The sequence below is a fragment of the Protopterus annectens genome, chromosome 2.part1 (assembly GCF_019279795.1).
Source record: "Protopterus annectens isolate FY-2018-M chromosome 2.part1, PAN1.0, whole genome shotgun sequence".
Lineage (NCBI taxonomy): Eukaryota > Metazoa > Chordata > Ceratodontiformes > Protopteridae > Protopterus > Protopterus annectens.
The window spans coordinates 1,853,403,312-1,853,426,572 of record NC_056729.1 but is presented as its reverse complement, the minus strand read 5'-3'; the positions used below and the strand labels follow the sequence as shown (position 1 = coordinate 1,853,426,572).

At 38.8% G+C, this 23,261-nt stretch overlaps 1 protein-coding gene across 1 annotated transcript in view; it reads left to right on the top strand.

Moving 5' to 3' along the window:
* Positions 1–3,137, top strand: part of LOC122795051 (pentraxin fusion protein-like) — a 60,371-nt gene extending 57,234 nt beyond the window's left edge. The window contains exon 4 of the mRNA XM_044063627.1: positions 2,515–3,137. Coding sequence (XP_043919562.1) covers positions 2,515–3,137 — 623 coding nt within the window. The remainder of the gene's footprint in view (positions 1–2,514) is intronic.
* The last annotated feature ends 20,124 nt before the right edge of the window (positions 3,138–23,261 follow it).

Here is a 23,261-nt window from a genome sequence, read left to right as displayed (position 1 = left end):
CTGTACCACTGAGTACATCCACACTCACCTATTTATGTTCCTGTACTGCTGAGTACATCCACACTCACCCATTTATGTTCCTGTACTGCTGAGTACATCCACACTCACCCATTTATGTTCCTGTACCACTGAGTACATCCACACTCACCCATTTATGTTCCTGTACCACTGAGTACATCCACACTCACCCATTTATGTTCCTGTACCACTGAGTACATCCACACTCACCCATTTATGTTCCTGTACCACTGAGTACATCCACACTCACCCATTTATGTTCCTGTACTGCTGAGTACATCCACACTCACCCATTTATGTTCCTGTACCACTGAGTACATCCACACTCACCCATTTATGTTCCTGTACTGCTGAGTACATCCACACTCACCCATTTATGTTCCTGTACTGCTGAGTACATCCACACTCACCCATTTATGTTCCTGTACTGCTGAGTACATCCACACTCACCCATTTATGTTCCTGTACCACTGAGTACATCCACACTCACCCATTTATGTTCCTGTACCGCTGAGTATATCCACTCTCACCCTTTTATGTTCCTGTACTGCTGAGTACATCCACACTCACCCATTTATGTTCCTGTACTGCTGAGTACATCCACACTTACTCATTTATGTTCCTGTACTGCTGAGCACATCCAAACTCACTCATTTATGTTCCTGTTTCTGTTGCTCTGCCACTTTTGTTATGCTTACTATTTACAGTTCACAACCCTATACAAGTGTGTTAGTTGCATAGATGCAGCTGTATCCACCAGAAAGAAATACAAAAGCAACTTAAAAAAAAAAAAACAATCCACCTTGGTGGAGTCCCAGCATCAGTAGGCTCTATAACAGAAGAAAAAAATCATGGAAAAAATTAGGAGGTGTAGCACCCCAGCAGGACAAAAACACTCTCATCAAACTAAACAAACAACTTAGAGGACAAATAAAGTTTACCAAAACCAAATTTAAGGTAAATTTGGCCTCCCATCAAATGACAACCTCAAGACTTTCTCTAATTATGTCCACAATCTCAAAGGCAATACACAGTTTTGTGCCTATCTCATTGTTAATGGAGCCACTTATAATGAGCTAGAAGATGTAGCAAATCTACTAACAGACAAATTCAGCTATAACTTTACTGCTCTTCCCCTCAATCTTCCCTTAGAAAATACCATCAAATATAACTCCCCCTGCTATCACTTGGGAGCATGTCATCAATGCTCTCTCTAAGGCCAAGAACACTGCATCAATCAACCCAGACACTCTCCCAGGATGCCTTCTAAATAGCATAAGACATGATCTATCAGGCCCTCTGGAATAGCTATTTAACTGTAGCTTCCAAACAGGCTTTGTGTCTCATGAATATACAATAGCAACAGTCATCCCACTGTGCAAAGTTGGCTCTTCTACATACCCTGGAAATCACAGACCCATAAGTCTTACTAGTCTAATATGTAAAGCCATGGAATTATCATGGAAATCATGGAAATGATCAATAATGACAACGTTTCAGTGTGTCCAGTCCTGTCCAGGATCCAACATGCAACAGAGACATATAATCTGCATCCCTAACTACTATGAGACACACACACACGCACACACACACACACACACACACACACACACACACACACACACACACACACACACACACATGCAGACACACACACACGTGCACACACATACACACACACACACACACACACACACATGAGTGGGGTTAGATAACACACACACACACACACACACACACACACACACACATGAGTGGGGTTAGAATATCCCATTCAAATACTAGAATTTCAGGGATGCAGTATCCCCCTATACTGTAGCATGTTGTATCATTACTGGAGTACCACTGTTAAATACTCATGTAAGTCAGACTGCAGCTCTTTAAGGATTTCATTTAATGTTCTGTCTGGTCCATATAACATTCATGCATTTAACTATTTAGTTTTGCCTTGACTAAAGATTTATCAGTGCAGATGACTTTTCTCGTACAGGAGAATCATTAAGCCAGTTTAAAGCAGTAATAACTACATTAGAAATGGGTTCCTGGCTATCTAGTAAGGTAGTTTACTGTATTCCAGACTAGAACAATCAGTAGGCATATGATAAATAACAGGTTCTAAGATTATGTAATGAAATAATATTTCAAATCCTTTTTCCGCAGTTAGACTTTGTTTTGCCCTCACTTTAGCTTTTGATACTGTATAACCTGCAACTCGATTAGCAGCCCTTACCTTTGACACTTTTAGCTTAGTAACTTAGTCACAGAATAAATGTTATGATGCCACAAGTTTTAAACGGTTTGTATGAAACCATTAAATGTACAATCATTACATAAATGGCATGAGCTATGTTGTCACCTAATAGCACTACATTGTGTTTAAATACTAAATGCACTCCTTTCTGCAAAGCACTCATAAATTGTTTTTTTTTCTCTTTAGTTGGATACGAATATTATTTTTCACTATAATAATAAAACTCTTCATATTTATTTTTTCAGGTCTTCATCAAAAATCAGTTATCTTTCCTGAACCAACTAACTATAGTTATGTGATTTTGAATCCAAGCAAGCCCCTCGAACTTACAGCCTTCACCCTGTGCATGCGAGTTGCTGTGGAACAGACACGCGAGACCATCATCTTTGCTTATTGCAAAGCCAATCGTGATGAATTTAATGTATGGCGAGAAAAGAATGGCACATATTCAGTGTATTTCAGAAGTGGTAGTGATGGGATACACTTTACTATCCCCCCACTCAACACATTTTTCACTCACCTTTGTGTGACATGGGAATCTAAATCTGGGCTAACTGCTTTTTGGGTAAATGGAAAAAGATCTGTAAGAAAAGTTTACAAAAAGGGACACAAAATCCTTTCTGGGGGAATTGCTTTAATAGGTCAGGACCAAGACAAATGTTTGGGAGATTTTGACATAAACCAGAGCTTTGTTGGAGAGATATCAGATTTAAACATGTGGGATTACGTTCTAACTTCAAATGATATTGCCGCTCTTAGTGATGGTTATGAGGTTGCTAAAGGAAACATTTTTCAATGGAGTGAGATATCATATGAAATTAAAGGGAATGTTGTTGTACAGCCTATAAATGATTATTCTGCAGTATGAGAAGTCTGTTTCCAGAAGTTTCTGCAGCTGACAAATGTCAGACCAAATGACTTTAGAGCTCAGCATCAGCACAGGGAAACAGAATTCAATTAAAACAAATAAAATCCTTCAAAATGAAGTTTTGCTTTAATGCATATTTACTTATAATCTTGCTTATAATCAATAAAGTGAGCTATTGCTTTACATTGTTAGGTGCGGTGCCCAAAAGGTCTTAACAGTAGTCACAGTCATGACAGAGTAAAAATGCACCTAAAAGTATGCATATGTGCTATGTTTGTCTATGTGTGTGTGTGTGTGTGTGTGTGTGTGTGTGTGTGTGTGTGTGTCTGTGTTTGTGCATATGTATATGTGTATTAACCTTGGCACACATTGCTGTAGACATAATATATTTGTTTACATGACTCTTCTGGTGGGAACAGAACCAACACAATCAGGATCACTGTCCTTATCAGTATATGTGGTTCACTTCTCTCGTGGTCATCCAGCAGGCTGACCTCAAGCCTTTCAATGGTTGCAATGTACATGCTTCATTCTGAATTCTAATGGTCACATTTGTTGGTGTGTGAACACTTTCCAATGTTATTGAATCTGTCAGATATTCCACATCTATCAAAATAAATTAATAAATGAACTGTTTATCACTTCTGAGTGTTTAATTATTTTCTTCAGAATGCTAAAATGGTGCATCTATCTGATTTTAGAGAAATCTGATGTAATAAAGACAACACTACCATCTTTCTGCCACTGGCTTTTTCTGGTTCTCATCTGTCTGTCATGTTTATAGATCAAACAGTCACAAACGCATACTCAACATTTTCTTTGTTGATGGTTTACCCAAGGGTTTTAGTATAGTTCACAGAGTTATGATTCTAGTCAACAAAAGAAAAAGACTAACTGACCGATTATTTTTCACCACTCATGTCCTTTAATGAACAAGTCTAATGACATTATTCACCAAAACCCTCAGGAACTACTTCAGAACAAAACAATATTCACCACACAAGAACTGAATGCCATCAACTGAAGTCACATGTTGACAGATCTCTACTAGCCATAACTTTTATAATAAGTGCAAATTATGTTTATATTATGTGCCTTTTTCATTTTAAGCAGACAATTTTAAGGTTCGTGGAGCTATACATTAAGTCACAACTTTACCATTAAAACATTAACTTAAAAATAATTTGAATGTATGCAATAGAAACATAGTTATTGAATGATTTTTAGCATGTGACTTCATTTGATGGTATTTAATTCATGAGTGGAGATTTTTTTCTGAAGAAGATACTGAATATTTTGAGAAATGTAGATCCTAACCTTGTTTAACAAAAGACTCGGTTAGTGAATAAGCAGCCAGTATCATTCTTTTGTTGTATTTTACACATCTCTACTGAATGCTGAATTTTTTTCTGGGATTTCTGAATTTCTAAAGAAAAATTATAAAATAAAGCTCTGGAAGATGAATGGGTAATAATCCACCCCATAGCTTTCACATATACAGACCCATCCAAAAGCTTTTCCCTCTAAACTCTCCACTTACGTATTTTAACTTACACTATAAGATCACTGAATCTAGGGGTAGAATCCCATCTTTTGCTGAGCCAATCTGTTGCTTAAGTGCAACATAAAATGTAAACAATTACTACTTGCAACATATATTTTACTTTAGGTCCATTTAGCCTGCGGGAATGTGCCTGTCCAAACACTTGTCACAGCTGGAACAACCACAGTGCTTCCTCACTAAAAAAAAATCAAAGGCCTGAAACACAGAAACTACACAGACTATCTGAAAGCCTTGTCTCTCTTCTCATTATTATCCAAGCTACTGTAAGGCAACCTCGGCCTCACATAAAGAGCCTCAACTGCCCCTGTTCTGTCAGACGTACTACACATTCAGAAGTCCAGTGCTATCAGAAACACCCACTCAAGGGATTGCAATCACTTTGAAAGATTAACTGTACATGCTGGAGAGATAGGAAAATGGCACGGCCATGGAACCAGCTTCGCCTCTACATAAAACAGAGTACTTCTCTTATTCTGCTCAAATTAACTGCAGATTTACTCCTAGTTTAGCACCAACGGTCCTCATGGAGAAGGGAAACATGTAAGGACCCAACATACGTGTGCAGTTTGGAGATTCATATTGTAAAATATATGGCTTAATAATTACCATGGAAATGCAGGATTAGGTTTCTTAAGATCAGCACAGATCAACAGCCTAAGTACCTATGAACATATGATTTAATTTTGTGTGCCTTACAGAAAAAAAAATTCCTTATACAAAAGATGTAGAACTCTCCGACAACCCTCTATGCTGTAAGTATTGGCAAACTCGTTTGACTTGTGGCTTGGCTTTATCAAAATTCCACTTTATAGTAATGTGCCAGTCATTGATCTATACTGCATTGTAGTTATCTATAAAAAGTTATATATTTCTTCATTCCTGTTGAGTATACATTTCATGACTTTTTTATCTTTATTAAATTCTTACATTGTAAACAGCAACATAGGTAAACACACAATAACTAAAAAGACAGAAAACCATAGCTAACATTTATTTCATTTTTATGTGTTACACTTTCATGTTTTCTTTCTAACAACTAATTAATTCTGAAATTAAATAACTTCCTCAGATCCTGCCATCCTTTTACCCTCCTTCCTCCTCCTGAACATTATTCTGTACGTATTACTCCCACAAATTCCATTTGTTTTATGTAGTTTCCTACTTCCCTTTTCCTAAAGATCCCACCTCCACTGCTTTTATATCCTTTACAGTATTCAGTGCTATAATTGCTTTTTTGCGGGAGTGTAATAAATTAGCAGTTTTTAAAAATTGTCTAAAGAGTACTTTGTCAAAAATGTTGGAGAAGAAATAGTAAATTGGTAAATTATGCTTTTGAGCTGACATATTGGATATGAATTGTTCCCACATTGCAAAGGTCTTTTTAACTTTAACACTATTGGCTGTCAAAAAAGTAATTACTAGAAAATGTACATGTTTCCTGTCATTCACTGCAATATTATTTTGAACATATGTCACTGCCAAGATCTCCGAAACCTCCTCCAGAAATGACATGCACTAATAGGTAGAACATATCAAGCCCCTCCCCCAGAAATGACATGCACTAATAGGTAGAACATATACAGCCCCTCCCCCAGAAATGATATGCACTAATTGGTAGAACATATCCAGCCCCTCCCTCAGAAATGACATGCACTAATAGGTATAACATATCCAGCCCCTCCCCAAAAAATGACATGCACTAATCTGTAAAACATATCCAGCCCCTCCCCAGAAATGACATGCACTACGTTGTACATATCCAACACCTCCCCCAGAAATGACATGCACTAATAGGTAGAGCATATCCTGCTCCCCCCAGAAATGACATGCACTAATAGGTAGAACATATCCAGCCCCTCCCCCAGAAATGACATGCACTAATAGGTAGAACATATTTTCTAGGTTCTTTTTCTCCTTTGTGCCCACGAGCCATCGTAGCTCCTCCCAAGGACCTTTTGCACATCCAGTCCCCTGATACTCAGAAGGCTGGGTTGTGGCTTTTTTTGTTGGGAAGGGTGAGGACCCTTCCCAAGTGCCCATGGGTGGGGGGTGTAAGGGGATAGTAAGAGGGGAATGAGAACCATCTTGAGGGACGTCCTGGTCTAGGCCTCTGTGTACTTTTGGACTGCACTCACACACTACTCTTTGGGCCAGACACCAGTTGGGTATGCACTGGGAGTGAGCATATTGTACTTCACATTCAGTGTGTATAACACTGTCAGTGAGGTTATCAGACTATGGCAGACAGGCCCACTATGTCAAAACAACATCCAGAAATGTACTATACCTACTGGTGCCATATGTCTGGCAGTAATACCTGTGGCTCATTTCACATCTTAGGTGTCACATAAGGCATGCCATATCAACAACAGGCATTTCACTGTTGCTGAGGTAGGGTACTGAATGTATGGCATGCCACTAGCTTACACATAGATCTCTTAGAAAATGTGCATTATGTATGAGAGTTGGTGCAGAGGGTTAAGGCTGTGAACTCTAGTTTCTACAGTACAGAGTTTGATTCCCTCAGCCATCATTTGTCTGTTGTGTGACCTTGAGCAAGTTACTTAACCAAACATTGCTCTGAGGCCCCTAAAAAGGGACTGTGTATCCAGTCACCCTACCTGGTTAACAAATATTATTATTACAGGTTGTCAAGTCAACATGACTAAATCACCTAGATGGCTACAGCCAATTGACACTCAGTGTCACGGGTAGTGTGTGACAGACGAATGTCTAAGTAGGTGAAAAGTAAGGTGTACAAAACAATGGTGGAACCAGTACAACTGTATGGTACAGAAAACTGGCCACTAAAGGCAGAGCAGATGATGTAGCTAGAGGTGATGGAAATGAAGTGCTTGAGACAGGTGGTAGCATGTAGACCGTGGGACAGCTGAAGAAATGAAGAATCAGAGCAGAAGCCAAAGTAGCTCCAATTGCAGAAAAGGTCAAACAGAAAAGATTACAGTGGTTTGGGCACATGTGCAGAAAAGCAGAAGACAATTTGGTGAAGAAGATTTGGTACAGACAGGAAGAAGGTAACAGGAAATGAGGATGTCCAGCAAAGAGGTGCATGGATTGTATGAGAGAAGATCTGCAACAGTCAGGCATGAAAAGAATGTAGGATAATGGCATTGAATCAAGAAATGGAGCTGACAATTGATTAAACACCCTGACCTCATGTGGAAAATGGCAAAAGGGGGGTTGTTAATGACAATGATGCCTTAAAGTTAATGCCACTATAAGAGTAAAATCTTCCCAGGCAGAGAATTACATCTTGTATCAGTCCCTCCGTGAGTATAGTTGGCAGATGCTCTGGCATGAGAGATCTGACTGGGCCTTCCAAGTATCTATCAGAACCTTTTAGTAGGGATCAGTGCTGTTGGTGGCCAAAACTGGAGACACCAACACACCCATGTGAACACCACGGATATGACTATGCATGAATGCACTGATGCAACCCACCTAACACAAGAGCACATGGCCATAGGCAGGGTCCACCAACTGAGTCATCACTGACAGATATGGAGGAGTTCATGGTATCTCTGTTGGGAGTCCAGACAGTTCCAATACCCATTTTGTACTTAGTTGTTGAATAGAGTACCACAAAACATCTGTTGGCAATGCCCAAGGTTGGGATGTTGTAACATGTGACACTATCCACACTACCCATCTGACTAAGCCCCATACAACTAATAAACATGGCTCATTTACTGTTACAGGAACATTGAGAGTGCACCCACAACATTAACCTCCCAAGGAATTTTTGCCATAGATTTCCTATAACACTTTCTTCAGTGAACTAGTTAAGTCTACCAAAGTCAGATTTGTGGTTAAAGTAGCTTCCCAGGCTAAGAACAATCACAAAACATTCTTTAGCTATAGCTGCAACTTCAAAGGTAATACAGAACAGTGTCAAACTAATTGTAAATGGAACCACATATACTGAGCTTACTTTACCCCATTCCCCACCAACACCTCCCAAGAAATATCTCCTAATCATAACTCCTCCAACTATCACTAGGAAACAAATCCACAATGCTATCTCCAAATCCAAAAACTATGCATTAATAGGTCCTGATAATATCCCAGAATTCTTCTTAAATAATATGAATCCCACAAGAATCCTTAATTAACAGTGGCCTCCAAGAAGGATTTGTGCCAAAGGAATGGAGAGCTGCAACTATTGTCCCTCTGCACAAGGCCAGGCAATCCATGGATCCAAGTAACTACCAACCCATAATCTTCTATGTGAAGTCATAGAAGGAATTATCATGGATATGATAAATAATGACACTGACAACTTTCAGACACTGGACCCATCACAGTTTGGTTTTGTCAAGGGCAGGTCATACCTGCTTAATCTACTTAATCGGGAATGCTGCCAAAGCAATGGACAAGGGCAAGATGGTGCATACAGCTTAACTTCAACTGGTCTAAGGCATTTGATAAAATATTCCACTTGGGTATCATAGACAAGTTCACAGTGTTAGCCATTAACAACTATGTTACCTGTTGGATAGGCAGCTGGCTCACAGATAGGACTCAAGAAGTCAAGACTGGGGAATTTACCTCTACAAAAAAGCCAGTCACTAGTGGAGTACCTCAGTGCTTGGTGCTGAAGCTGCCTCTTTCTGGCATTTTCTTCTCTGGAGTTAAGGTTAATGTTAATGGTCCCTGACTGACCAGGTTTACAGACAATCGCAAATTAGGCACAGTAATAAAATCCTGCTAAGAATAACTGGTGCTAGAGTCATAGCCTAAAACTCAATGCCAAGAAATGTATAACAGTAACCTTTGTTTAGATGGCCACCCTGGGAAATTATTGCATTGATAATACACCCCTAAGTATAGACCCTGTGGTCTGAGATTTGGGAACACATGTGGACAGTGACTTGTCCTTTGACCATCATGTGTTTGCTGTAGTAAGGAAATCATTTGCACAACTTATAAGCAAGTGTAGGACATTTAGGTCCAAAGATGTCATTTTTTCATTGTCCTCAGCCCTCCCTAGATCACTAAGTGAGAACAATGTCCCCTTCAGTATGTACCTCACCAGACATATGCAGCAACTGGAGCCAGAGTGGGATCATGGCTAAATGGGGCCCTAGGCAGGGCAGTGGACCAGCCCCCCTTCCCCCTCAGCCATGCCAACATCCCATTACATGGCTGTCTCACCCACAGTCACCATAAAACACTAAGACTTGTCGGTGCAAATACTGTTTTTTCTTTGTTTTTCTTTGGTCGCAATGATTTGGATTTGATTTAAAAACGTTTTACAGCAAGCACTGACAGCCATTTGCTGAATAAAACAAAATACTCTCATACTGAAAACAGACTAAGCATGAGCAACACTAAACTTCTCTTCTTTTGAGACTCATATTCAGTGAAAATGCATCTGATAGCTCATCAAACAACAAAAGCACACTGAGATCCATACTCAAATAGTGTCTATGTGAAGGGTTCAGGAATTTAACAGACAAATGTGTAGAGCACTTACTAACAGCTTAGGACTGCCCACTTGACAAAAGTGTCACTTTCAATGACTAGTCCAGGAGCTCTGTCTTGTGACTTGATCATAAGTACACCTTAGCCAAAAGAAGGATTGAGGTAATCAATCTCTGCACTGCAGAAAGCAGCTCATTAACAGCTAATAGCCTTACTCATTTGCACTAAGTATGAGATAAAGTGTTGTAGCCCAAACTCAGAGCATTTCACACCCACTGGACAGCAAAAAAATGCATTTGTAGCTAAAATATAAACATTAAACTTGTAGATTTCAAGCTACCTAGTTTATTTGCAGCTAAATAATAAGCACATTGCCAACAGTCAATAAAACAAAGATAGCAAGGATCATAACTAAAGATCATGGCTGATATGATGCTCCTGTTTACAACATTTAATTCCTTTCTTTACACCAAAATTACATGTAGGAATCAAGAACACACACACACACACACACACACACACACACACACACACACACACACACACTTATATGACTGTACACCTCAGATATCAGCTTAACATCAAGTGAATGAATGAATCCCTAAATAATTACCTAGAAATGTATCTTATCTTGCTGCTGTCAGAACAATACTATTAGACCTCCTTCTGCGCTCTCAACTTCTTAGCTCATGAATCATAGACAAAGACCTAAAAATTAAGAACAGGTTTTAAAATAATTCTCATACGTGTAGAGCATTGCTAGAATAACACACTTTTCATTAGCAAACATATTCTGAAGGATCAAAAGCCAAAAACTTGAACAACTGTCATTATTTTGTGACTGCAGTCTAAAGCAATTTGCCAGAAAGCCACAAACTTTACAAGGAACAGACCAAGATACCTCTCAACTTAATTCTCTAGAAATTTGGACAAAGCCAAAAATAGTGAGGGTGGGGTGAAAAGAAACATTTTTTTTATATTTTATTGTATGTATCTGTTAACCAGGTAAACCCACAGGACAAAGTGTTGTTTTTCAAGAGCAACCCAGAAGCAGTGTCTGATTGACTTGCTCAAAGTCACACAGTAGGTAAATAAAGATGGAAAGACTCAAGCCCTGTACTTCAAACTACAGGAAGCACAGTCTTAACAGCTCAGAGTCTTACATACCAGACAGCTGTTAAAAAATAACAGAACATGAATTACATGCATATGTATTTTCTGAACAATAGCAATGAAACTATTATGTCTGGTATTACTGACTGACTGCAATCCTCAGTGATTTACCAGACAAAAAAAGTTTTTTACTTATTTGTTACCTGGGTAAGCCCAATAGGCAACATGTCCCTCTAAAGAGGAAATCTGGGAGTACTGTTGACTTGTTCGGATACAAAAATAGCAAATTATGGTGGAAGGATTTAAACCCTGCATCCATGAAACAGCTCATTAACAGCATATGGTTTTAATTCTCTTTGCTAACCTCCTGATTAATTAATGTGCGACAGGCATAACTATGAGAGAAAATCACAGATTCTGCAAAATCAGACACAGATAAGAGGCAGAATAAAATAATCAGCTCAAAAAGTGAACAGAACAACAGTCTGCATCCACATGCATTTTCTGAAATTCTAAGGACCAGCATTGCTGACTGACTATAATATTTTGCGATTTATCAGAAAATGAAGATCTGGCAGCTAATGTAGAAGATTAAAGAAATGAGACTGCTTTCCACATTCTTTGTGGTAGAGTGGCAAAAAATGACAGGGGTAAAGGGGTCAAAGTGGGCAAAAAATATAAACATGGGTAAATGGGTCAAACTGGGCAAAAAATAACAAGGGTAATGGGTCAACATGGATAAACAATAACAGGGGTAAATGTGTCAAAGTGGAAAAAATAATGGGGTAAATGGGTCAAAGTGGTTCAAAAATAATGGGTAAATATGACAAAGTGAGCAAAAAATAAACAGGGGTAAATGGGACAAAAATGGGCAAAAATAGGGGTAAATGAGTCAAAGTGGGAAAAATAATGGTGTAAATGGTTCAAAGTGGTTCAAAAATAACAGGGGTAATTGAATCAAAGTGAGCTAAAAGAAAAAATAGGTAAATGGGTCAAAGTGGGCAGACAAGTTTGCTTCCCTGAGTAAATGTCTTAATACGTTTTCAGCATTTATTTTATCTGCAGCTGCATTTAAATCTATAAATAACACACCTATTTATATATGCTGATATATATATATATATATATATATATATATATATATATATATATATATATATATATATATATATATATGTGTGTGTATATTGTAACACTGAACGGCCATCAAAATGCTAATAATGCAAAAAAACGTGTTTTTGCAAGGGACTAGCCCCCCACACCCCTGCACCCACCACACCCACTGCATATTATGAATGCCTACCAATGAGATTACTCTGCCTTGGGGACAAGGCAAACACCAAACACTCGATTTTAAGAAATACCTTCATTACGTTGAAAAGCCATTCACTACTATGGCAGCTCAATCTTAACACGTGCACACACACACACATATATACATCGTATCTTTCAACCTCTTAGAGCAAGAAATCTGGACAAAGCCATAAATAAAAGAGGGACAAAGGCCCACAAATAGAGACAGTTTTTAAATATTGCTCTTATAAACTTAGAAAGTTGACAGAATAACAGGTTTTAAATTATCATGAATTTTCTGATGGACATGAAGTCTGAAACTCGCCAGAAAAACCACAATTTTATGAAAAATGAACCAAAAGTATAAAGCAAAAATCAGGACATTCTGTGAAAATCTGTCCGGTTGAGAGGTAAGATATATATATATATATATATATATATATATATATATATATATATATATATATATATATATATATACTGAACATACTTAGCAAATTTTACAGCATAGATGAAAATCCATCTGTATGTCTAATGATACTGATCTTGTTGTATATATGAGTGGACGTGCTTGCATGTGGTGTGTGTGTGTGTGTGTGTGTGTGTGTGTGTGTGTGTGTGTGTGTGTGTGTGTGTGTGTGTGTATGCGCATGTGTAAGCCACATGCATATTAAATTCAGTCACTGAGGGCACCATTTTTTAAAACTATGCAGATTTGGGAGATATATATATATATATATATATATATATATATATATATATATATATATATATATATATATATATATATATGCCCTATACGGACAGACTCAAAAAACACCAGCTATACTCTGTCTCTTATCACCTACTTAGAGGCAATCTCTACTTGACCTACAAAGCCTTGTCTGACCCAGAAATGCTAGATATGCTACACCTAAAGAAATCCCAATCCCTCCATGCCACATGCTGCAGGGACCTTAACCTCATTATCACAATAAACAGAACATGCTGGAGAGACAGGTTCCTAACTCAGAGACTTCCCATACTCTGGAACAATCTTCCCAGTCACGTCAATCAGAGCATTTCACTGGCCCTCTTTAAGAGAAATCTTGACGAGTGGGTGTACAATAAGAAGTTCACCCCAGGGATCACTTTAGTGGCCTTGCTTGACAAGAGCACTGGGAACTAACTATGGGCAGCATGATGCCAGGGAATCTTCTTGCGCTAGGCTTATATAGGCTCCTGGGCCATTAGCCTAGTACACATCTATGAACACATAGATATATATATATATATATATATATATATATATATATACATATATATACACACACACACATATATATAAATATATATATATATATATATATATATATATATATATATATATATATATATATGGTTCCCCTTCACAAAGTCGAACATTCAGAAACTCGAAATGCATATGGCCGAAGCCATATACTCGAGTTTCTGAAGCTCGACTTCGTGAAAGGAAACTAAAAAAAGAAAAACGTAACACAACAAAGTGTTTCTGTTCTGTGCCGTATGCCGTTCCCCATTCACAGAGTCGAGCTTCCACAATTTCGAGCATATGGTCTCGGCCATATGACTTTCGAGATTGTGACTGTTCGACTTTGTGAAGGGGAACCATATATATATATATATATATATATATATATATATATATATATATATATATATATTCACACACACACACACACACACATATTGAGTATATTTAGCATACTTTACACTTAAGATGAAAATCCATCTATATATCTAATGATTCTGATCTATATATGTCCGTGTATGGGTGCGTGTGTGCGAACTACCTACATAGTATATTTTGGCACTGAAGACATATTTTTTAAACTAGTTAGTGTGAAGGTGATTGTATATTTAGGACATCTGTAATGAAAAATATAATCCCTGTATAAATTATACTTTATTTCAAACATTGTTGTTATTGATTTTACTTAAGATTCTGTAACACAAACCATAAAACATCAATGAAGAAAGTTTAGAACACCTGAATTAGAGTTTGCAGTCTAGCTTTCCTAAGTCTACCCTAATGGGAATTAACTATTAAAAGTCTTACTTAACCAAAAGAATGCTTTTTCAAGCCATAAAATACCCTTGCAATTCATGTTTTTCTCCTTCAGTAAAATGACACTAACCTTAAATAATGTTTTTTTCCTAAAGAAGTTAGAAAAGGTTATGCCTGAAAGCTGCAAGATAAGGGGTTCAAGAACGCCTACACAGTCTTTCTTCACCATGAGTGCATCGTGGACTGATGCCCACATGGCCGCAGAAAGTTTTAGATTTAGTAAGCGCCGTGTAGCGGCATACACCCCTGCACAAACAGGAGAAACACTCTGGCATCCTAATTACAGCATAAGCAGCTGCATTGCATGTTATTTTATTTTATTTATTTATTTAAGTTTGATGTCCACTTGGCCAAAAAGAGCCCATTTTCAGTGGAGGCCTGGGGAGAAAAGCTCCACAATAACTGCAAGTTGCATTTCACGTTTTACAAAAGGACATAGTTCATGCAGCTAATTAAGCATTTACAGATAAGCTCCATGATATTTGCAACTGGCTTGTCACAATGTTACAAAAATGAAAAGACATAATTCAATACAGAAATTTCAACATTTACATAAAGTGAATATTTTTGTTATAAACTCAATTGTAGGTTTAACATTTCAAAATATATAGCTACTAGCCATTAGTAGATTAGGAAAATATTAAGCATGGAGGGAGTAATAGTATAGTTGAGATTGGAGAATATAGTACAATAGATATTGGAGAGAAAATTAGTTTTTAGTAGGGGAGGGATTGTTTTGGGTGGGATGAAGTAATAGTAGAGATAGTTGGATGAGTCATTGCAAGGTGGAATGAGGGGGGAGGGGTTTAAGTTGGAGCATGGCAAGGGCATTCCCATTTGGAAGAAGGATGCTGACATTTGAAATTTATATGGTTGGGTAGGTTGCTTGGGTGTGTGGGGAGAGAGTTCCACTGTTTTAGCTAAGGAGTAGGACAGCAATGGATGGCAAGGAGGTCATACAGGTTTGTGGACCTGAAGGAGATTTTGGTTTTTGGATCTGAGTGAGCGCTTGGGAATGTAAGGTTTTAAGGAAGTAGCGAGAGCTGGGCAGTTGACAGGTTTAAAGATGAGCTTGTGGGCAATGGTGAGTTGTAGGTAACTGAGGTAGTTAGGTAGTTCAAGCCAGTTGAGGGTGAGGAGGGAGTGGCAGTGGTGGGATGAGTTTTTTGAATTGGTTGCAAATTTGGAGATCTTGTGGTAGCAGGATTCAAGTTTGGACCAAAGGCCAAGATAGTGATTGGTGAAAAGAGGGGCATCATACATAAGGGAGGGGAGTAGGAAGGTGGATGCAAGAGTTTGATGGGTACAAGGGCTTAGGAAGTGGTTGTGCCTGTAGAGAAGACCTAACTTTTGATGGAATTTCTTGATTGTGGAGTGGATGTGGGTGTCAAATTTTAGTTCTTCATCAATAATGATGCCAAGAAGCTTAGTGTTGGGAACAATTTCAAGGAGGGTATTGTTTTGGCTCTGTATGATGAATGTGGATTTGGCAATGGAGTTTTTGCTAGGGGAAAAAACATTAGTTTGGTTTTATTTGCATTTAGTGCCAGATGGTTAGACTGCATCCAGGTTTCTGTTTTGGAGAAGGCGAGTTAGGTTTTTGCTAGAAGCTTGGAGGGGGAGAAGGCTGAGCAGATGATTGTTGAGTCATCTGCATATTGGATGATAGATGAGTCCGGGATGGATTGGTGAAAGTTGTTAATGAATAGGTTGAAGAGAAGAGGACCAAGAACAGAACCTTGTGGGACATCTGTGGGTAGGAAGGGGGAGGTTGAAGTTTTCCACTAGACAGCTTGTTGGTGGTTGGACAAGTAGATGGAAAACCAGGCAATGGTGATGGGAGAGAGGTGTAGGATGGAGAGTTGGGATATAAGTAGGGTGTGTGAGATAGTGTGAAAGGCTTTTTACAGATCTAGGAATAGTGTGGATACAAACTTGCCTGAGTCGTGTTCGAGGTTTATGGTTTCAAAAAAGGAAATAAGAACAGTCATGGTTCTGTGGCCAGGGTGGAAGCCATGTTGGGTAGGGGAGAGGATATTGTTTAGAGTTAGGTGTGCCATGAGTTGTGCTTGTATTGTTTTCTCTAGTATTTTAGAAAAAGGGGAAAGGATGGCAATAGGCCTGAAGTTGGTGGTATCAGTATTTTTCCACCTTTGTGGAGGGGGATGACGTAAGCATGGCGCCAGATAGAAGGGACATATGATTCTTGTATGGATCAATTTATAAGAATACAGATGGGATAGGCAATGCTGTCTGCAGATTGTTTGAGGAAGGTGGATGGAAGGTTATTGGGTGCATTGCAACAGGGTTTGAGTTTGAGGAGAAGTCTTTTTATAGTGCTTTTGGGGATGGGCTTGAGGCAGAAGGATGTGGAGGAAGGTTGATGATTGGAGTGGTGATTGGGGCAGGAGGGGGTGGTGGTGGAGGAGGGGGGTGGGAAGGAGGCTGATAGTTTAGCTATGCAGTCTATGAAGAATGAGTTGAACTGGCTGTTTCAAAATTGGAGAGGTTGGGGTCTGCACAGGGGTTTTCTTTGTTGCCAGGATGCAACATGGATGAGATGGAGTACCAGACTTTTTTTGGATTTGTTGCATGCAAGGACTAGAGTTTGGAGTAGTGGGCTTTGCAGTCTTTAATTGTTAGTTTTTTTGCGGAGTTTCATAGTCGCTTATACTCTAGGAAGGTGTTAAGGTTTTTATGTTTTTTATATTGTTTCCATTTTTTGTCTCTTTGGTGCATGGCTAGTTTAGTATCTTTTGATAACCATGAGTAGGGATTGGTTTTGATGTGTTTGGTTCGGGGGGGGGGGCTTACTGATTTAGAAAGGTTAGGAATGACTGGTTAAAGTAGGAAATGGCATAATCTAGAGGAAGGGTTTTTAGAGGGGACCAGTCAGTATACTTTAAGCATTCAGAGAAAGTTAGAGGGCTGAAAGAGTAGAGGTTGCGGGTTTGGATGTAGTGGTGTTGTTTATGCAGTGGAGATGGGAGACGGTTGGCGAATGCTGATGGTGATTGCTGAGAGGATCAGATAATGTTCTGGCTTTGGTGATAAGGTTTGGGTAAGTCGTTAAGATCCAGTCAATGATGGTACCAGAGGTACCATCTTTATTTGGTCTGGCTGGAGATTGTATTAGTTGGGAGAAGTTGTACACGTTGATTGTGTAGGATGGGGCTTCAGAATTAACAGAGTAATAATTAACCAATCCAACATGATTTAGCTATTCAATAAGTTATAAAGCATCCATGTAGACTCTGTACTGGTTTGTCCTGCGTATTCCAAAACTTTTGGAATACAGCCACAGAAAAGAGGCTACAGAGATAGAACCATGTCAACTGCTGCATTTACAAGTAAGTCTTGAATCTGGTGTGCATTGTGTAATAATACGAATGACTGGCATATCCTTGTATCACACTAAAAGAGCCGCATATCCTTGTTTGTGCCCTAACAGTAACTCACCTATGCTTCCACCCCAAAAGAACAGGAAAATGACACAATTTGCTAACAAACCCTCTTTGATATGCTAAAAGTTCTATCAAAGGAACTTTCCCTGAAACATTTGTACATATTTATTACACAGCATTCCATTTTCATGTATTGGCAGTCATGTATATTTCTGAAATGGTCTAGCAAATATGCCCATGCCATCAGTACACCTCTAACTAATGCATATAGATAAAAATGTAAAAGCCTATGCTTCAGATTTTTTTTAAATGCTTTCCAGCATATGCAGTATGTAGCAGATAAAATGGAAGCATAACTTCTGAAGTTCAGTACTGCTCTGTGCAGATATATCCTGACGAAATAGCATTATGTACAGTCTTCCCAATATAAACAAGTGTCCCCACCATCAGTTTGCCTAGCTACATGGTAGCCTTTATCGTGTATGCAGGCTGTTAGCATGGTGAAGATGCAGATGAGGTGTGAACTCATTTGAACTGCTGAATCCAAAAGTTAGGTCTGTGTATGAGATGTCAACATAGTGCAGGCACTTCCTTAGTGTTTGTTTTTAATGAATTGCAAGTGTGACTGATTAGTAGTTGGGGGAAGGAAAACACAGCAGCACTGTAGGCTGCCTTATTTCCATTGGGTGTGTTAGGTTATGTCTTCAAAGTGTTAGATGTAAGGTTGGAAATGTAAGTAAGCAGCACACAAGTCACAGGTTGTGTTCCTTAATATCCAACCTGCCCTTCACTTGTTGTCAAATGCATATGATATTATTCCACTTGCTATCCTTACACATCTTATTGCCAATGATATAGAATGGCTTACTCACTGCATGTCTCAGAGTACTGCTCAGATAAATGAAGAACAGACAACAAACACAGAAATGTAAGACAGAGCTGTACGTTTTCAAGCAATAGTCATGACAGGTTGTGTGATCACTAGGTGCCCTACATCCAAAAATAATAAATGTAGAAATAGCTCTTGTATGGTGTGATATCACTGTAGATGCTGTTGTTATTGGTTGTGTGCATATTGAGTTACATTATTTGCTGCAAAGCTATTTGTGTGACAAAGAGAGATAAGGTACCCATCCTTTGTTCTGAAGGTACATTGGAGTGAGAGTTCAAATCCAGACCTATGTAGAAATGTGTCACGTGTACTAACATTTTCTAGTGTATATGTCATAGACTGCTTTCCCTCATTTCAAGTACCTTTCCATTTTTTTATTGTTTTGTTTTGTTTTGTTTTTTTTTTGTTTTGGGAAGGGCCACTGTTTGTATGATGTGCCGCTTAGTGCAAACTGTACAACTGGCCAGACAGGACCCAGACAGAAAATGGATGCATTCAATTAATACTATTACACATCATGCAAACCTGCTAAGTAATGTTGCATGGTGGTTAACAGTGAAACATTAAGAATGATTAGTAAAATAGAGAATGTTATGTAATTCTTCCAGTGGTAGCAGGTGTAAGTGTATGGCTGGAGTACAGTCTAGTACAGGGTGTGCAATTTGTTTTTTTAGTTGTGACATTGCAGTTTATAGCTATGAACTGTAACCTAGACAAGTGTTTTCTCAACCTTCGTGTGGCATCAAGTGTAGGTATAGAGCTGCCACACACATGTTCCTGGACTGAAATACAGCATATTCAATACACTTTTACTGCTGTTCCACTTCCCATTATAGTCTGCCTCACTTATAACAGTTTGCATTGCCAAGTACCATAGTTGTGCGATGATAAGCGGAGCATAAAATTTTCAAATAGTGTGGGCCAGGGACGGCTCATGCTATTGGACTCCCACCTAGAAATAACAGAAATAAATAACGTGAAACATAAACTTTAAAAATAAATTTTTCTTTTTTAACAAGTACCGGAACTGCTGTGCATGCGCAGACACACTCAGACTGCCCCGCAGATGCCCAGGAATCTGTGTGAACTCTGACTGCCTGAGTCAGCAGTCCAGATGCAGAAAAGGTATTTCCTGCCCCCCCAGATGCTGTAGACGACCGCACAGAACAGAGGAGCTCCGGACTGCTTGATCCGCAGACAAGACCAACCAAGAGAGAGGTAAGCAGGGATTTGAGCGCAAGATCAATCAGGAGTGAGGTAAGTTGAGTTCTAAGCTCTTGCATGGAAGCATTAAGTCAAGTGCGTGTTTGCTGCTTCAAGACAATGGAGGTTTACTGCTTCCTGACCCATTTACTGGTGTGTGTGTGTGTGTGTGTGTGTGTGTGTGTGTGTGTGTGTGTGTGTGTGTGTGTGTGTGTGTGTGTGAAATGCCCTCTGTAACACATAGTGGTGGGTAGAAATACTCAGGCTTGAACTCTGTACCTTGGATGCAGGTGGCAAGGACCTGAATTCCCTACCCACCACTATTTGTGAAAAATTGCAGATTTTTGCCTCATATTTATTTATTTTATTTATTTATTTATTTTACATTTGTTGACCGGGATGGTCCGACTGGATACATGTCCATTTTCAGCGGAGGCCCGGGGAGAAAAGCTCCACATTAACAGTAGGAAAAATACTAATTAAAGAAAAACAATTTATTTTCTTTGGTAGTTTAAACAAAAAGATAAAAATACAATAAAGTATATAAAAAAGACTACCCTAGTTATTGAGGTGGAAAAAAAGACAGACACAGGATACAACATGCTTTTTTCTCTTTCTAGTCTGACCATGAAGAAGAAAAAAAAAAAACTTATGACTAGAGTGCAAGGGGGGGGGGGAATAGAAGGGGAAGAAAGAAAGAAAGGGAAGAAAGAGGAAGAAGAAAGGAGAAGAAAGAGAGAGTGGTCATCTGGGATTTTAAAAGGTTAGACCTGAGAAGGAAGAGCTCACTAACTAAGGGAGAGTTAATCTGGACTTGCACATTGGCAGAGCCAATGTGATTTGAGATGGTGAATTAGTCTTTTTTTGAATAGGTTTAGGGAGGAAATGATGGTGAGACTGGGGGGGAGGGAGTTCCATTTTTTTCCAATGGCATTGGCAAACAGTGCATCAACCCCTGCGTTATTGGACTTGATAGTTTGAGCAAGTAGCTTATTTGAGGAGCGTAAACTATTGAGATTATTGTACGGTTTAATTAATTTTATCAGTGCAGGAGTTTTATCAGGTTGTTTCAAAATTTTAAAAGCCAGAATTAGTTGGCTTTGCTGGAGAAGGTTAGGGAATTCGATCCACCCCAAGTTTTTTAGGTTGTTACAGTGATGAGTTCTATAAGGCATCCGGTTACAAATCTGGCAATATGATTATAACAGGATGATAGTTTATTAAGGTCAGTTATATTAAGATTCGTAAGAATGGGGGAGGCATACAGGAGGGTAGAAAGAAGATGAGAGCGGGCAATGGCCATTTTTGCACATGGAGTGAGGAAGGATTTTAAGCGATAAAGTGACCCGATTTTCTTGTTAACAGTTTTAATAGTCTGATTGATATGTATATCAAATCTAAGTTTATTATCAATGGAAACCCCTAATAGTTTAGTATAGGGATCTGGGGAGATAGTAGTTCCATTTTTGGAATATATAGTAAATGTTGTGGGTATGGACTTTTGTGCGGGGTGGAAGAGGACCAATTTGGTTTTCTTCGGATTTAGAATCAGTTGCCGTCCCAATAGCCAAGTCTCAACTGCAGTAAAACAGGATTGTGTTTTAGTTAATAGGTTGGCAAGAGATGGATCCGAACAGACTAATGTCGAGTCGTCTGCATATTGAATACAGATGGCATCTGGGATTGCTTTGTAGAGGTCATTTATAAAGATTGAAAAGAGAAGAGGTCCCAGTATGGAACCTTGGGGAACTCCTATGGTGTTGGGTAGGAGGCTTGAAAGCTTATTCTGCCAGAGTACCGCTTGTTGCCTATCAGAGAGATAGGCATGAAACCAGGCCAAAGATTGGTTATCTAAGTAGAGGTTTTTTAGGGTGTTATGAAGTAGTTGGTGGTTCACCATATCAAAGGCCTTTGATAGGTCCAGAAAGAGAGCTGATGATATTCTTTTCTCATTCCTGTTATGGTTAATAGAATCAGTAAAAGAAAGAAGGGCAGTGGTAGTGCTATGATGGGGTCTGAAGCCATGTTGTGAGCTGGTTAACAGGTTGTTCTGGGTAAGATAGTAGATTAGTTGTTTGTGTATGCACTTTTCCATAATTTTGGCTAATGGAGACATTATAGCTATGGGCCTATAATTTGATAGTTCCGTAGATGAGCTACCTTTATGGAGTGGTATCACATGGGATATTTTCCAGATTGAGGGGATTGTAGATTCAACTATGGTGCGATTGATGAGTATCGAGATGGGGTAGGCTATAACGTCAGCAGCCTTTTGTAAGTATTCTGCTGGGAGAAGGTCAGCAGAGAGAGTAGTTGGTTTTAGTTTCTTCAGTAAGGATCGAATGTAGTCAGTTGAGACAGTTTGAAATTTAAAGGTGGGTTTGGACATTAGGATGTTATCTATCTTAGGGATGTTGGCAGCTGGTAACTGGTTAGCTAGGGATTGTATAGTGTTAGTAAAAAAGGTGTTAAAGGAATTGGCTACTTCTTCTGGCATTTTATCACATAGCGTTTCTGGAGTGGGAGTTGACGATTTGCCTGGATGGAGTAGATTATTTAAACCGGCCCAGAATTTTTGAGGGTTATTTTGGTGTTTTTTTTGTAGTTGGCAATAATAACTTTTTTTGTCAAGTGTTATGGCCTTTTTGGTCTCATTGCGTTGCTGTTGGAATTTAATGCGGTCAAGGGGTGACTTGGTTGCTCGCCATTTATCCCAGGTTTTGTCTCTAGCTTTGATTAGGCATTTTGTGTCTTTTGTCAGCCAGGGTGCTATTTGTGTTTTGGTTCTGATTAATCTTTTTGGGGCATGAGACTCAAGTATGGCTAGAAATGTACTATTAAATTCTGAAACTGCCTCCTCTAAGGGGAGATACTTAAGGGATGCCCATTTGTAGGCTTTGAGCTCTATCAGAAACTTTGTATGGTCAAAGTGTTTCCTATTTCTAACCAATCTATACATGGGTGGTTTAGAGGATATTTCCTTGTTTTTCCTTACGTAGGTGATAAGGTGGTCACTAAGGTCATTTGGAAGGGTCCCCGACATGTAGTTATGTAGCTGACTGTTTATTAGGATCCAATCTAGGATACTTTCTTTTTGTTTATTGTTACCTATTTGTTCTGTTCC